The sequence below is a fragment of the Amphiprion ocellaris genome, chromosome 10 (assembly GCF_022539595.1).
Source record: "Amphiprion ocellaris isolate individual 3 ecotype Okinawa chromosome 10, ASM2253959v1, whole genome shotgun sequence".
Taxonomy (NCBI): domain Eukaryota; kingdom Metazoa; phylum Chordata; class Actinopteri; family Pomacentridae; genus Amphiprion; species Amphiprion ocellaris.
The window spans coordinates 10,091,653-10,109,526 of NC_072775.1; the positions used below are offsets into that span (position 1 = coordinate 10,091,653).

Consider the following 17,874-nt stretch of genomic DNA (forward strand, 5'->3'; position numbering starts at 1 on the left):
GCGTGTCCTCTCATCACAGTACAGAGCCTTTGAGCTTTACAAAGTGGGTGTCAGAAGAAAAAAAATGGATGTCAACAAGCAAAGAGTAGGCCAGAATTTGTCAAAGAGAGTAATCTGTCACCAATAGGCAGGGTTGATATATGATACAGTGATGCTGGAATAATGTGGATTTTCACTGGAAAAAGTTGCAGAAAAAGAAACAGAAAGAATATTTATAAAGAGTTAGGAAAAACCCCATCCCTGCTGAGGATGCAAAGCACCCGAATCATGTGCTAAACTTTGCCCGGAGATGATATGTAATGGAATATGTTGAGGCTCACAGTAGATGACCTGTGGATGTTGAACATGTCCGCGTGGTCTAAATGAATGAGGAGCACATCATTGCCGACTGCTCGCTCTAATCCCAGATTATCTCTGCCAGACCAATCCAGAAACAGGAAAAAATTGGCAGAAGAAAGGGGATTATTTGACGGTGGAAGGAGGTGGGGCGGGGGGGAGGATGAATTGTGGAGCAGCGTGGCGGTTGCTTGTTCATAAAAATAATTCACACAAACGTGAAACACAAATAGAAGTGCATATGCAAAAAAAACTGAGCACATATGCAGGTTTCAGTCCATCCTCCTCTCATCACTTGTTCATCCATATCAGAGGTGAATGATCACAGCAGTTGCTCTGACCTCTGTCCTCCTCTTTCAGCATCTCTCTTCCATCCATCTCACCTCCCCCTATCAGGAGAGACTCGGGAGGCTGCTAGCAAACATCCTTCATCACTGCGAACCGCCACATGACAGATAATGGCGACCACCCTATGCGCTGCATAGCAACAATCACCAAAACACTGCAAGTGTGAGCAGCACCGCAACCGGTGTTTTAGTCTAATTGCTTGAACCATTAAGCAGCCTGCAATCAACATTTTTTCTAACATGCATGAAAGAGCTTTTGAATGTCTCAGCATCAGAGGAAACCAAACATCTTGACATTTTCTATCCTGCATGTCTCCTTACACGTTATATTTAGAGCTTGAGTATTATTAAGGGGAATGTGTTTTTCAGGGAAAGATAAAATTTTGTCCAATCACTGACCTAAATATACATTTCATATGAACAGGCATCTTTACACCTGTCAGACTTAACAAGTTAATCAATTTCTCATCAGTACGGGAAAAACAAATCATTTTTTTCTTACGTTGTTAATTGTGTGAAAGATTAGTCACCTTTTGTGCTGACAGTTACTATTAGAAATTTCTTATTCAGAGGTAAATGTCATAAAAAGATTACCTAATTTCCTCTGCATCACCATTTCTTTCTTTCTGTTAGAGTAATTACAGTCATATAAATGTAGTCACACATTTCAGAAAAGTTGAATAAAGCACTTTTGGTTTTAATGCTACACTAAGCTAACTGGCTGCTGGCTGCCACTTTATACAGTAAAAAGGGGAAAAAAATGGAAAAATAAATGTGAAAGTCTATCATCATGGGTGCCAGAAAAAATACATAAAAAATGCTAGACTACTGTAATGTTCAAAAACTGTAAAATAACAAATATATGTAAAATAAAGTGATTTTTTAGCTAATTTGAATACAGTAAAACAGCATAGTTTTCAGTTTTGGCCTGACAAAATGGTAATTTTTTTTTCTGTGATTCTAGTAGATATTAACTGGAATTTAGCAAAACAGGGAAAGACTGTAAAATAAAAAAAATTTCAATTTAAAAAAATCATTAATATACATAATTTTATTCTCAAATAATGAAAAATATCTATAAAAATAATTATTTTTTGATGATTTAAATATAGTTTAAAAATAGAGTACTTTTTGGTCACATTGTATAAAAGAGAAAATTAGTATTTGTGAAAATACTGATTTTTGATGTGCATAGTTTTGGCCTATTTGTAGGGTTAACATGTCATGTATTTCTATTTTTTTGTGGTTAATTCAACAGAACATTGAAAATCTGTATTATTGAATTATTTATTTTATTTTAATACCAGTAAATTGTTCAAAAATAATTACAGTTAAAACATTTTTACTGTGTTGAGAGAGGCATTGATCTTCTTATATAACTCTCAGCAAGAAAGCAAATCGGCATATTTTCCACAGTGTCACTATTCCTTGAACTAAACGTTCCAGTTTGAAGTGTCCTGCTCAGATTGAACACAATCCTTGGGAGTTATAAAATCCTGAAGCAGACATTCAAACTTTGGACGGCAAAAACTGAATTGAACATTGAATTCAGTTGTTCTTTAAAGGATTCTAAACGACAAGATAAATCTTTCAGTTTATGAAGGATATATATGTTTATTTATGCCGTGCACATTCCTCCTGCAGTATTTTGCTTTTAATGAGTTCCCAATGTCCCTCAGCCTACAGATGCTGATGTGAAAACTGTTGAAAAGTGTCAGAAATTCTTCATTTTCCACAGTGCTGAAGGCAGAGATGTTGAATTGCCTTTTTTCTGATGTGTGACTAAACTGATCTGTGGCTTTTCTTTTTTTAATTCCATGTTTTGCAGCAGACAGAAATGGCCTTGACGGTTGATTTTGCAGACTACAGCAGATTCCTCTTGTACATGTTTCGCTGGAGACAACAGAACCACCAGTGATGGATTACACAGCAGCCTCAGAGCAGATGTGGCATCGGATTACAATTAGACTAATATAAGCCATCATGTGAAAGCTTGTTATGTTGGCATAACAGGAGAGCCTCTGGTTTTGTCCATGTGTAGGGCATTGTTGCTAATGGAAATGGAATAAACTATTTGCATTGTGCAGGACTTTGGTGTAATCAGCCTGATGGACATGTGAGGTCGTGGTGTGTCAGACCTGGGGGTGAAAATCAGAGAAACCAATGTGCAGCTCTTTGGTTGTTCTCATTATATCCCCCAAAATACGCTTCTTTCTTGTCTGTATAGCTTTGCAAAGCTATCTATTTTTATTTTCTGCTCCCACTCTCTCATCTATCCATTTTCCATTTTCTATTTGCACAATTCCTCTATGTGCTCATTGTTTCGAATATATTATACAAAACTTTCTTCATTCTGTTCTCTCACATTTTAGCATTACTTTACCTACAAATGCCACACATTCCCACTTAATCCAACCATTAGCATCAGGATAGATCACGAGTGAACGAGCTAAATGATGCCTGGTTGCTGAAACACAGCACCCTCCTGTCACTCAAAGTGGCCACAGCCTTAATTATGTATAACTTTAAGCCTTAATACAATTTCAGTGGTTGAGACATATAAAAAATGCAGTCCCAGTATTGATTTTTGTACCAGACTGTATATATGTTTGCATGTTATTTTTGCTGTAAAGTTGGGCATTTTAACATGAGTCCATGGAGGTTGACTCACTTTTGGAGTCGGCCCTAAATAGCCATTGGAGGAACTGCAGTTGTCACTACTGGCTTCATCGTTCAGCTCCAGGGGCTTTTGCCTGGTTTTTATTTGTTTTTTACTTTTATTTTCCATCACCATCAGTTTGTTTTGCTTTACACTAAGAAACTACCTGGTTAAGCTTGAGCACCAACATGACTTCAGGTTATATCAGCTTAGGGAAAACATCCAGATTTGGATTAAAAAACATCCAAGCTGCTACCAACCACAAAGCTGTTTTCTTGATTGCTAGGGTGAAAAAACAGAAATCATCTCACACTTTTTCAACAATGTTTTTGTGAATTTAACACATTTTTCCCCAGTGTAGCTTTTACACACTATGGTGTGAGCTGCTCATACACTCATCATCTGCTACAAAGACTCACAAGTGAACCAAAAAAGGAGCTGCAAATATTCTCTAGTAAATTAATTAGTTATTCCTGTGTGAGTAAATGTGTAGTTCCAGATGAAAAAAAAATTTTACTTTTTGAAATTTAAGAAATAAATCGATCTCATCAAATGAGACACATTGTTGGTGTTGGTTCTTTTATGGATTCATTATTATTGGACTATTACCTTATCCTTTAACTCATTGAGACCTGATGCAACGTTTGTGTGCATCTATATTTGTTTATTTAGAAGACGCCTCAGGCCTTACTGGGTTACACATAAATACTATTGGTGGGACACGGTTAAAAAATGAATTGTGATGAATTGCGTTTTTGTCAAATGGCAATATTTGACACCATAAGCAAAGTTTTTCAATTCAAATAATTTTTGGTTGACGATTGAATCAATGAATAGACATATACTGCATTTTTCTTCTACTACACTCACAGGTTACTGCAAACTCAAAGCGCAATTATAGCGATTCTATTCAACATTTTACGATTTTTTGTAAATTCAAGCACTTTCAGTGTCTTGTAAAGTGGTCTATTATGGGATGGCTACACCGTTAGCCGTTAGCAGGACTGTCGTCGCTAATGTTAGCTCTGGTGCTAACAGCAACATGCTTTGCATTGAGGTGATACCGTTGGCTTGAAGTGCTGCAGTTAGGTTTGCCACCCGTCCCTTAAAATACGGAATAGTCCTTTATTTGACAATAAATTGTTGCCTCCCGTATTGATTCAATTGTTCCGTATTTTCATAAACGCCCCGTACACGTCTGTCACACACCCATCAAAACTGCATAAGGAACAAAATAAAACACAGGAAATACTTAGGGCAACCAATAATAAACTTCGTAGGACCCACGTAGCGAAGACCCGATGCCAGGTCCAGCAGATCACGCTGCACCTGCGTTTAAAAATGTTTACACCCGAAACTCCACCACGTCCACAGAAGCAAAAACGTTTGCAAAATTACCGACGCGAGTGTGAAGACTGGAACCCCTGGCAACGGGAACAAGGCAGACTGTGTTTTCTGTTGCTCATGGACTGGCTGAAGTAAAGCAGCATCAGGAGACCAACATGTAAGAAACATGAGAACAGAGAGAACCCAACCAGCAGGTCACAGTTTATCATCATCTAATCATCTCCTGAAGTCCATATGGTAAGGAGACATCATGATGAGATCAGCTAGATTTCCTACAGTATATAGCTGTGAATTTACCAGAGGATGCTTATAATAATGCTGATGTGGTCCTAGACTCTACACTATTTTAGTGACTCAGTAAATGCTTAAGTAGTTTAGTATTTTTTTTTAATGCCTTTTAGTTTTTAAGAAACGTTTATATAATGGCCAATATGTAATCAATAAATGGCCTTTGCCTATCTAAAGAAAAACTCAGAACTCTGATATGTTTACAGTACTAAATAAATCAATAAATACATGCATACACACATAAATAAGTTAATACATTAACTGTGTTAAGATAAGATTTAGATTTTTTAAAAAGTTGTTTATGTTTTTGCAGAATCCAGTATTGCTCACTGGTTGGTCATTACATTTTATTAGTTTGATTTCACTGTTTAAAATGATGCCACCTCTTTTCAGACAGAACCTGTGATAATAAAACAATACAATATTTTTAGTTCCGTGTTAATAAAGCACTTAAAGCTTTAAGTATGGCTAAATGCTTTTTTCAAAATTAAATACATCACTCCTTAGGTGGTAGTGGCCCCAAGTTCAGTAAAGTTGGAAAGATATTCACAGATTCACACTTCCAGCATCAATAACTCATTAGATATAGGTTGTCAAAACATAAACGGTGCCTCTTTCCCATTGTTGCAAGGCAGACAATGTGCTACAAGCCCAGTTTTATCAAAAGTAGCTGTCTTTCAAGCTGCACAAATAACATTGATGTCTATGCGCAGCCAGCTGTGTAACGAGTGAACAGGCACTGTCTGCAAAACCACTGCAACAGCGAAGAGTACGGTGGCCGAGAGGTGCAAACCAAATTTACATAATGCAAAACACTTTTACAAAGCTTGAGACAAATTTACATTTAGGAAAACATTTTTACATATCATAAAACACAATTACAAGTTCTGAAACAAATTTACATTTTAGAAAAAAAAATGTACAAGATGCAAAACACATTTACAACCTCCAAGACAAATTTACAAGTGACGAAACACTTTTACATATCCAAAAACAATTTTACAAATTAAATTTAAGCAGAAAGGAAATGTCCCAACTCCAGTGTTGAACCGGAAGTGATAACAAGGAGTGGCTAATGCGACTTTTGGTTGTTGTTGATGGTGAACCAAGATGGACAACGAGCGGTTCATATGTTCCCCACAAAACGGGCAAAACATCACCTGCTCGCTGTCCATCTTGGTTCACCATCAACAACAACCAAAAGTTGCATTAGCTGCTCCTAGTTGTCACTTCCGGTTCAACCCCAGAGTTGGGACATTCCCTTTCCGGTTAAATTTAATTTGTAAATTTGTTTTTGGATTTGTAAAAGTGTTTTGTCGCTTGTAAATTTGTCTTGGAGGTTGTAAAAGTGTTTTGCATTATGTAAATTTGGTTTGCACCTCTCGGCCACCGTAGAAGAGAGACACAAATATTCAATAACTTCAATCTTGTTCTCTGTAGATACACAATATGCTACAAGCCCAGTTTTATCAAGTAGCACATTGTGTACCTTATAATGATGGAAAAGAGGCATCGTTTATGTTTTCACAACATATATCTAATGAGTTATTGATGCTGGAAGTCTGAATCTGTAAATATCTTTCCAGCTTTACTGAACTGTGGCCCCGAGGAGCCGTGGTGGGCGTCCTTTATTTTCATTTCTGAAAGGTTGCAACCCTAGCTGCACTGATCAGAAAACTCTTTGTTCCACAATTTGCACACAACCACGCTTTTATCCCAAGCTGCCATCGGGTAACTTTTTAAAAGAAAACTTTCTGCCCAACAATGCGGTCTCGTCTTCTCTCACTGTTCACCAAACTTTCTTGTGCGCTGACATCACTCAGTGTGTCCTGTGTATCTTCTTCATGGCTGGCAAGCATCGCCACCTACTAGGCTGGAGTCTGCATCAGTGTTACTGGTGTGCTGTTTTTTTGTAATTAATTAATCAAAATTAACGCGTTAAAGTCTCAGCCCTAATAAATACCCATTAATATTACCAGAATGATGTAGAACATGTTGAATACATAAAGTTAAATGTTCTGTCACTGCAGATTACGTGTGTGGTTGTGTAACTTTAAATTTTATCTCCACATCACCTCGACACACTCCACCTGTGGCACTGTGGATGTAATGGCCTTCTACCCACACAAATGTTCTGATGAATATCAATGACCTCTGACAAACTGTGTGCATGTTTGCACACATTTACCTTTATGCGTCATCGTTATGTTCCATCATTTTCCTCTGGAACAGAAAAGCAGGCCAATAGCTCACCGTAACTGGAAGACTCTGCTGTTTATTCTCACCGTTCTTTACCTTATATCACTCGTACAAATGTTGTTTCCCCCCCCCCCCTGTTTTCTTTTTGGTGGTCTGGGACAATCCGCTGTCCAATTGTTCAGAGAGCTCTCTAATCCAGCCTTAGATCTGAGTTGTGCAGCGCAGCCTAATAGGATCGTAGTATTAACTGTGATGACAATACCACCAGCTGTCGCAGAGCCCCCTGTTGGCCACCAGGAGGAAATGTGTCCGTAGGGGAGGGTGGGGGTAAAAGAGGGCGGACGGGTTGACTGACAGCAAGAGACAGACACAGATTGACAGAGATAGAGTCTATGTGATGCTCTTAGTCTAATGTGAAATAGTGAAGGAAGCAGCTCGGAAGAGAAACTCCTGAAGTGCTTTATTTTTGGACGACTACCTCTTTAACTTCACTTTTAATCCTCCTCCATTGACCAAATCCCACTTTTTTCTTACTTTATACTTTCTTGTATATATTTTTTCTCTCTCTCACGAACCCAACTTCTTCATCATCAGTCTGCATCCCACTATTTCGGCCCGCCCGCCGCATCCACGCCCTGATATTTGATCCAGTGCGGTGGCAGCTGTTGGCTCTCTGCAGGCTCTACATGGCTGAATAAGTGGTTTGAAAGAAGAGAGGGGGGCTTGCTCTGGTGGTTTTCTCTGAGGGTCGCGAAGTTGCAGTCAGGACCGGGACAAAGTGGAGGAGGATGGCGGTGGCTCTGGATGAAGTGTGGGGGCGGGTGAAGAACGTCTGCAAGCAGAACGGGCTGCTCATCCTGTCTGTGCTGGCCGTGGTCATCGGCTGCCTGCTGGGCTTCTTCCTCAGAGGCAAGCAGCTTTCCGAGCAGGTCAGTTGCTTCAAATGCTGAATGTGACACCCCCCTCCAGCACAATCTGAACATCCACCCCTCCTATAGTATCCCCCCCTACTGTGAAGTGTCTCCTTGTCCCCTTCTTACAAGCCGAGATGGTTCAGACACCCCAACTCCTACCCAACAGATTACCCGACTCATTGTCCTCTTCATCTGTGCCGCACAACATTTTCAAAAACATCTACTTTGTGAGGGCACAGTACTGACTTACAATCATTCCCCAAAGGCTTAGCCATATCCGCTACATGCCTAACTCCAACCTTTGCCCTAATCTAGCCATAATTCTTACTGTAACCTTAAAAGTAAGCCTTAACCCCCAAATTAATCATTAACCATGTGGGGAATTGATGTTTGTGCCCAGATGGCAGATAAGTCCCCAAAATGGGATAAAATACACACAACACAGTCAAACCGCACACACAGTTTTGTAAACCGGCTTCTCTGCGCCGCTCTAATGCTACCAAAATTTAGGTTTCCGTCCACCCTATCTGTTTCATGCACTGAGAAAAGCACTGGGATGCTGCTGATGACCGTTCAATTACACTAAAGTGGCAGACAGGAGGCTCCACGCTCAAGCTGGAAATTGCAAAACAGAGTCGCAAATATATGAAAAAGCCTAAGGGGATTTGATGAAGAACAAAAATCACTTCATGAAAGTGGTTGGCTGGAAAATCATTAAAGTTCAGACTCATTCAAAATCCTATCTGGAGTGAGGGCGCATCGTAATGGGAAAGGCATCCCTAGGCGTGAACGAGCTGTTATTTCTTTTTATTCAAATGTAAAACAGTATCTCATTAGTCGCTCACATTGCCTATGGCCTAAATAATTCCATGCAAGGGGATTGCTGGTGGAGATTAGTTGTCAATCGCTCACAGAAACATCAAGTCATAGCATCCGTGCTCACTTATATAATTCACACGAGGCTGAATGAGAACAAAACAGTTGGAATTCAGTGAATACAGAGAAGCTGCTGAGGAAGCAGTAAATTTAACTGACCGGGATACCGTTCATAAAGTGAATGAAACAGCGGAAAAATTGGAATTGTTTTGACATTGCATGGTGAGGAGGTCGGTGCGTGTGTGCTTGTATGATGCAAGATGTATGTAAGCAGCTGTTTGAGTTGGCATGTATTCTCAAATTAGAGTCAAGCAAACACAGGGTAACTTCAGCCCTTCCTGGTGGATTCATTTCGATCCATGTGCTGCATAAATGTGCTTTGATGACAGCAGCAGTCGTGTATTCTACATTGAGGACTCAGTGTGCATGTGAGCAAACTCCTACTTCACTGATACAATCTTAAATTCTGAATGTCTGACATTTTCAGTGCAGTGAATGACTTTATCCTCCCACATACATGAAGATATACGTTCTTTCATGTTCAACTGGAGAATATTGCATGAAAGTGTACATCCTTTCTATGTATTTTCTATAATTGTCATCTATTAAAGGTCACTGTGGTTGCAGGAAGCACTGGGTGGAATTCATTAAAGTGACAGGAAGGATGTTTTTGTCATTTGAAAGCTATAGGTCCACAAATAGATTCATTCTGTTCAAAGGCGGTAAATAAAAATCCATCCCTGAGCACCTCTCTGAACAGCATGTAATCTGACTTTATTCATATTGTAGCTCAGTATTTACATGTTTAGCTGTTTCCCATAAGCATCCCTGCTTGACAGAAGACATGAAGCTGGAGTGGGGGATTGTGGCTAACAGCAGGGTTGCAATGGAGACAGGAGGGGAAGTACCTCATAGTTTTTTCCATCGGGGGGCTGCAGTTTTTTTTCTGTGCTCACACAATAATTTGAACATGGAAAGTGAACCCCAAGGACACACTCTATCTTCTCCAGATTGTCTGTGTTGGCAGGGTAACAGTAATATTTGTACAATATTCAGGGCCCATTTGCACATTCAATGTCTCTAAATGAAGCCTGTTTTGAGCTGATGTCGAACCACCTGATTATTCTGACCTTTCAACAACGATCCAATCGCATCTAAAACTGCCTGTTATAAACTCTGCAGACCGAGGCCACGCTGGCTTTTGAATTTCCAATCATTGAAATGCAATAATTTTGGAGTCTTGGTACGATTATTGGGTTTATAGCATCTGGCAACGCTGAAGTCAGAGGAACAGATGCTAGCTCAGAGGCCATGTCATGACTTCAGCTCTCTGTGTGGCCTGCTGTCTTTATCAAAGTCAGTCAGTCAGGTTATTTTAGTCACAAAAGTTTCTCATATTTTCACCTCAGTGAAAATACATGATAACGACAGCAGCTCTTAACATCGCAAATGCACAAAACTACATCTACAGAGTTTTCAAAATATTTCAATCTGGACCAAAGTGATGCCATCCAAAGAGCCACACAGCTGTCAGGCCTAAAAAACACACACAAAGGCTCCAGAAGAAACAAAGCTAAGACCACAATAAAGTTCAGGCAGTCAACACGAGCTGCACTGCCACATTCACATGCAGACCTCTTAATTTGGTCATTTCTTTAAACTAGATAGACTCACACTGTGTTGCTACTCCACACTATAGTAACTCTATAGCCTCACCAACACCCCAGCACAAAACAAAACATCTCTGCAAATGTACTGTGTGAGCAATAGTGATGTATACGTGCCAAATTCTATACTGCTGCTGCGGAGACGTATTTCAAATGGGATTGGAATCTAGTAAGTGGACCCTGAGTTGAGAATTTCCGTCATACTGATGGTCAGGTTTGGTCGGTTCATGTGCTGAGAAAGTAAATTAATGAGCATGCAGAGCATACTAAACAGCTCTCATCTGCTTATCTCTACCAGACATTGTGGGTTGAAACAAGTGTCTGCAAAACAGTGCGATAACACAGAAGGTCATGGATTGACAGACGATGTGGTGGGAAATATTTAAACCCTAACATCTGAGTCAAAGTAACTTTATTTGTGCTGCACATTTCACATAGTTCTGAATGTAAATATTTGCATTTAAATTTCTGCACCATAAATGGCACTAAATAATAACTTTCATGGTGCAGATTTAAGGTTTAAAGATCATTTGTGGTTAACATGTGCCTCGTGCACCGACAACAACAGTGCACGAGTATTCAAAGGTGGATTGTTTATTGACCCTGGAGCGCTACCAGCACAGAGAATAATTTTCATCCAGTTTCCATGAAGCACACAGTTCAGGCAGCTGCTTTTGTCAAATGAAAAAAAACAAAAACTGGCTTGACTTTGTTGCCCAGCTGCAGCACATAAACTAATCTCAGCATCATTTGGCTGCAACGCAATCAATGTCAAGACAAGGTTTTTGTAATAAAAGCCGTGAGAATACATCTAAAGACAAGATATGTGTTCAAAAATGACCGGTACATATGCCAGCACATGCACTTTATGTTTGTGTGTGTGTGTGTGTGTGTGTGTGTGCGTGCGTGCGTGCGTGCGTGCGTGCGTGTGTGTACATGGTTGTACCAAATGTCTAGCAGAGCGTTTGTTCCACTGTTAGCAGATGCCAGAACTCAGTGACAGCTGCGGTTGTCCTTCACACACACACACACACACACAAAATGCAAACTCACACACATTTAGGCATATGCACATACACACACACGTGTCTATGCTGTGTTCACGTACTACGTAACCCCCCCGCCCCACACACACACACACACACACTCGTGCCATTTGGTCCAAAAACTCCCCCTCTCCAAAACAGAAGCAAAAAGCTTTCATTGCTCCATCATGTCACTGCACAGATGTGATGTACTTAAAATTCATTTATTCATTCCCAGCTCTTCACCTCTGCTTTGTTTTGTAACAGGCTTTTCCCCCCACGTGTCTTTCTCTCATCTGTTTGACCTGCTTGATTAGGCAGTCAGCTAAGTGCACTCGTTGTTTGGAAAACCTTAGTTAAACCTGAATTAAAGGTGAAGTGCACAATCTAAAACCCTGCGGTGAATATGTCCTCATGTGCATGCTGAAAATATTTTGGTGTTTGAACACAGTCCTGGCTCTGTAGACGGGAAACAAACTAAATGACTTGGATCAATCCACAGAAACATTGTTCTAACTCTCCTGTGCACATATGATCTTGTGCACAAATTGGGGAAATCTTTCTTTAGAATTGCAGACACCTCCTTTAATTGATATGCTGGCTAATTGTTATTGCCCCTGAAACATTATCACCTTTAAAGTTGTTGCAGAAAGTTACATGTTTACACATATATAGTATAAAAACGAAAGAAAGAAAGAAAAGGGAAAATCTAACTGCCAAAAAAAGTTTTTAAAGTACTGCAACATTCAGAAACTTAAAAGAAAGAAAAATAAGGGAAAAAATTAAAATGGAAAATAACATTGTAAAGCACTTTGAGTGCCGCTACGGTAGAAGAGTGTTGTATAAGTGCAGACCATTTAATGGCAAATGCCTGATGCCTGTAAAACAATGGTAAAACAGTGTAATTTTTCACATATTATTTAACAAAAGAAAGAAAAAAGAATTACTGAAAATGCAGATTTTTGATGCAGCTGTAATGTACAGTTTTGACCATTTATTTATAGTCACTATTTACATTAACACTTTTTTCCTATGATTTTACAAATTACTATCTGTAATTTACTAAAAAAATGACAGTTGAAAGAATTATTTACCATTTTTCAGTTCTTTATATACAATTTTTCTTTTGAATATCTCTAAAATAAGAATATTTTTTCTGATTTAGATACAGTAAAAAAACAAAACAAAAGATACAGTAAAAAATAATAATGATTTTATTGGGAAAATGCAGATGTTTGATGTGGACACTATTTGCAGTTTAAGCTTGTTTTTGTTTTAGTTTAGGTTTTTTAATAGTTAATACACACTTTTTTCTTTTATTTTACCAGATATTATCCATAATTTACCCAAACTGTAAAAATCTGTAAAATAATGCATTGTTATTTTTACAGCAAATCCTCAACTGCTAGTTATTAATTTTGGTTGTTGCTGGGAAGGTTAACGTATGTCAAAGCTTTATTGCTGGAAACAAAGTTGATGAGCAATCTAAAAGAAATGCTAAATGGCTGAGAAACACTGCAGAGCTGAGGGAAATTCAGCAACACTTTTAAATGAAAAACAGTCATTTGATTGGTTGTTGACATACTGATTACTGCAGCTTTAAGGGAAGCTGGACAAGAATAACATCCTCAAAGTTCAGTTCAGTTTAATGCCAAGTTGTGGAGTTGAGTTTAAGTCATCTTTCCTTGTAGCCACTACTTTCTCTTTTTCCGTCCTTACTTCTGCTTTTTTCCAACGTTTTCCTGTTTCTCCTGTCACGGTTGTCAGATTACATTGTTTTTAGGTTTCCATCATTGTAGTTTTGTCTGGTCCACATGTTAGTCTGGGAAGAATCCTGATCTGCTACTGGTTGATTTAAATATAAAGTAGCAGCAGCTCACTTGTTGCTGCCAGTAGTAACAAGAATATTTGAACATATTAATTTGAGGATTCAAATATTTCTCAGTGTTCATCTCAGTCTGATTCTATCCAACGTTCATTCCATGGTGCCTGTTTCTCATTGCTGCTATGAAAAACATTTTCTTTTTATTCTTTAATTTGCCAAAGAGCTTCTGCTTATGAAAACCTTCCTTTGTGATGCCCTGAGCTGAAAGTACATTCCTGAGATTTTATTTAAAAGGGGAAAAAAGCATAATTAATGGATGAATAATTATGAATGGATTTGGAAACACAGCACCAAGGTGTGAAAAATATCTGATTTACTTCTAGCCTGCAGCAAATACTCAAACACGTGTGAATGACAGGTAACAGATGTGATCAAAATAATTAGTGAAGTCTTTACGCTACATATTTATGCTTACAGTGGTTGAAGACTGTCCATTTGTCATTTTGTGACTTGGAAAGAATTCGCAGCAAGACTGTCGGTGACCTGTTGTTAGTCAGTATGTGCCTAGAAATGGTTCATACCTTCTAAATGTCAGCATTCAGAGCCGTTTGCTGGAGATATTGATGTTCATACATTTATTTATATCCTTTTTCACACTGTGTTTTGATGCCACTACATGTGGGTGCAGCTGGGTTTTTTTAGATTCTGAACATTTGTCGATTTTCACAGGTGATGACAACAAATGTAAAGCAATCTTTTCACATTCGTTCAGTTACTGACGGGAAACTGAGAAACCTTCAGCTCCTGGGTGAAAAAATAAAGCTGTTTGGTGTCCTCTGGGACACTTTTTCAACAGCAAAGAACATAAAATGTAAATGTACTGCGGGTTTCTAACCAAAGTGCAAGAAATCAGTGCCAGTGATCTGAGATGTCTGAGTGGCTCAAAGCTTTTTAGAACATCCAGCCTGATTTCTGCAGCGAGGTCATTCGTTCTTTGTATAAAAGCCAGACATCTATAAGTCAGCTGAAACCACTGCACAATATGTTGTTTGGGAGCAGCCATCAGACCTGCAGCACAGTCCTCTGAGGTTTTTTTGGTTTCCGATTCTATTCATTGTAACAACTTGTCCTGTGAACTTTTTTTGCATGTATTCTATAGTCAAACAATCGTAATTAAAATTAAACAATTAATTACAGTATGACTGATTGCAATACTCTATAGCAGAGAGTGAGGTTTACTGTTTAATACTGTAACTGTCCAATAATATACTGTATTTACAGAGTTTCCACTGTAACTGTAAAATTGCAACATTTTCTTCTTTTAAAATGTACAAACACTAGTGTGAATAGCAAACCAATACAATAAATAATCCCAGAAAACAGACACATCCAGGGAACATTCCTTGAAGGTTCTCTGGATGTTCCTGTTTGCTGGGATGTGTATTGAACTCTATGATCCAGAGCAGAGATCTACCAACTCTGTTCAACATTTAAGAAACGCATATAGCACTAGAACACCCAAACCAAAGAAATTATGAAGGATTGTAAACATTTTTCAAAGTGACAAACTTTCATTTATTAAATATATTTTAGAAACATTATTTAAAGATGGAATTTAATGTTTAAAAAAGAAAATGTAAAACTTGCATATCTCAGGGCATCATTGTAAAGTTAGCAATGATATTCTTAGCTGCCTAAATCTAGTTCCTGCTCTAAACACTGCGTCAGATTCATTAAGTTTTTTGTTTTTTTTAAACTATTTTTGAGAAAATCAGAACGCTGCTGTTAGAATTTGGCCCTATTTTTACAGCAATCTATTACAGATTTCTTAAAGTTGCCAAAGAAAGCAGAGACATCTCAAGGTCTGCGTTATTTTTTATAGTATTTGCAGTTTGTCTACTCGTGTCGACACAATTCTTGGAGTGAAAAACTGTTTTCTCTGCCGCTTGCAGGAGGTGAAGTACTTCCAGTTTCCCGGAGAGCTGCTAATGAGGATGCTGAAAATGTTAATTTTGCCCCTCGTCGTATCCAGGTAAGAGCAACACATTAAACAACAGCAGAGCAACACTGACGCCATGTTTGCCTTACTGAGTGGAGGAGTTGCTTCATTGTTTGTGTGTGTGTTGATTTTGAGGGTTTGAATGTGTGAAAAAAAGGAACAAAGAGCTTAAACTGGGCACAGTAAACACACAACTATACACTCATGCAAATGAGACGTACACGAATCCTCCACACAAGCCTCGTTGTTGCTGCAGTCTTCTCCTTCTACCTCCACATGTAAAAAACCTGAGTTTTGCTCTCATATGCTGCAGAGTGCTTTACAGGTAGCGCACTGTTGCTTTGGGCAGTGCTTTAATAATGTAACATCTCAGGGCTGCTGACCTCTCATGTCTCACTTCTTATTCTGAACAGATGAAATATAAAAATCTGCTCAGCCTGGGAGGAATTTACATGTTCTGCTGAGAACACTGGGATTATATCAGAATGAAGAATTCAGAAAGAATAGCTGTTTAGTTGAAATATACACAACCAGTCAAAAGTTTGGACACACTTTCTCATTCAAATGAATAAGAAAGTGTGTCCAAAACTTAAAGTGTGCTTTAAAAATGCTATATTTTATTACACATGCATATGTTAACCCATGAGGAGAAACGTTAGAGCACAAAGTAGGCTTCAAAAGCAATGTGAAACAACAACTGAAAGTACTAGACAAAGGAGAATAAGCTGTACGAGCATATAAAATGAAAATGAGGCAGTCTAAAGAAGACTAATGCAATATCAAAGGAGTGAAATACAAAAGAAGGTGCAAATAAAAATAAATTTGAATAATATTAATTAAATTGACATTACGTTTTGCAGTCCATTTGCCCTGCAGTGCAGGGAAGTAATGGATTCATTTAATTTAATGAAAGGCAGAAGCAAACACAAAACTTTTTAGCCTCAAATAAGCGGAAATGAAAGTACTTTTACCAAATAGAAGTGGACAAAACCGTCCTTGGAAAATTCACAAAACAAATGCACTCACTGTCCTCAATCAATAATAGCATATAAATATTTGATCATACTTTCTTTTTGATGAAAATATTCCATAATGCCATCTCAGATTTACCTTTATGTTTTCTCCATGCAGTGTCATTAGTTTTTCATACAGAGACTGATTGATGTGGATGAAAAGTACAACCTAGATGAGATTTTTACTGCCCCCAATTACCTTTTCTTTAACATCAAGGATTAAAGAATAATGTTTATATGAAGTGAAGCTGTTGTCCTTTTGTAGCTTCAGATGCATTCTTAGCAGAGCACAGCCTGCCGGATTCTCCACTTTGATTATTTTAAGCACAAAGCTCTTAGTTGCCTGCATGAGGTCAGTGATGTCCCTCACACACAAAAAACTCCCAAAACAAATTATGCAAACGCACCGGTTACATGCAGGGTGCTTTGTGCAATAAGCTACTTACAATCTATGCAACAGCAAAGACTGGATGAGAAGTTAATCCTCCCTCTCTCTGTCTCTCTCTGTCTGTCTCCCTCTCTGTCTTTATCTCTATCTGCCACTGTTTATACACTTGTCTCGTGTAGATTTCTCCTTCTATCTCTTTCTGTGTTGTTGAAGCACAAGGCAAAGGGCAGCGTGGGGTTGTGTTGTGTGCACGTGGCCTCAATCCATACCCCCAGTTTTTGCAGATTCAGGGCAGGAGCTCACTTGAGCACAGGTTTGCTGCCAAACGTGAGGCACGTGAGCGCGAGAGACGTTAACTACAACTAATCTGAAACGGTGCCTGCAGGCAGGAGGCCAAACCAAGCCAAGTTCCACACACCACCACAGCAACACAGCAATGTAAAAGCAATCAGGGCAAATATTCAGCGCTCTGAACATGAGATCAGGCTGCTGGAGCTCCTGTTGAGTCTTAGTTCTCCTGGTTCCTGCTTGAGACTTGATTTAGGCAATAATGGATAATGAAAGAGGAAGGTATGACTTGTTGCTTCACAGTTGTTGTGCTTCGACTGATCATCATGCACCCAACTTGGAGGTGGTTTGCAAAATTTCTCCCCCAACCCTCTGTCAGCATGCATGCCAGTCTAGCCACAGATGCAAACACAGTCCTGCTTTCCTGTCTCTTCTGCCGTGTCCACTGATGGCAGCAGCAGCGATGCTGGGACCGGCTGGTTGACTTGGTGCGTGGTGCAGTAAAGCTTATCCAGGGGGTGAATATCCTCCCTGGCCCTATAGCCTGTCTGTCCCCATTTTTTCCTCTCCCAGCGCCATCTGCGCAGCAGCCAAAGCGGAAACCAGATTATCCCATAAACGCGTCATGCAGAATCAATGGCCACTACGCTTACCACCTCCTTATGTCTCATGTTTCTTTATTTTTTAGGGAGGGATTGCAATT

At 39.0% G+C, this 17,874-nt stretch overlaps 1 protein-coding gene across 1 annotated transcript in view; it reads left to right on the plus strand.

Moving 5' to 3' along the window:
• Window positions 1-7,550: 7,550 nt before the first annotated feature.
• slc1a7a (solute carrier family 1 member 7a) overlaps window positions 7,551-17,874 on the plus strand; it is a 34,907-nt gene continuing 24,583 nt past the window's right edge. The window contains exons 1-2 of the mRNA XM_023296906.3: window positions 7,551-8,105; window positions 15,436-15,515. Coding sequence (XP_023152674.1) covers window positions 7,965-8,105; window positions 15,436-15,515 — 221 coding nt within the window. The 5' untranslated portion in view covers window positions 7,551-7,964. The remainder of the gene's footprint in view (window positions 8,106-15,435; window positions 15,516-17,874) is intronic.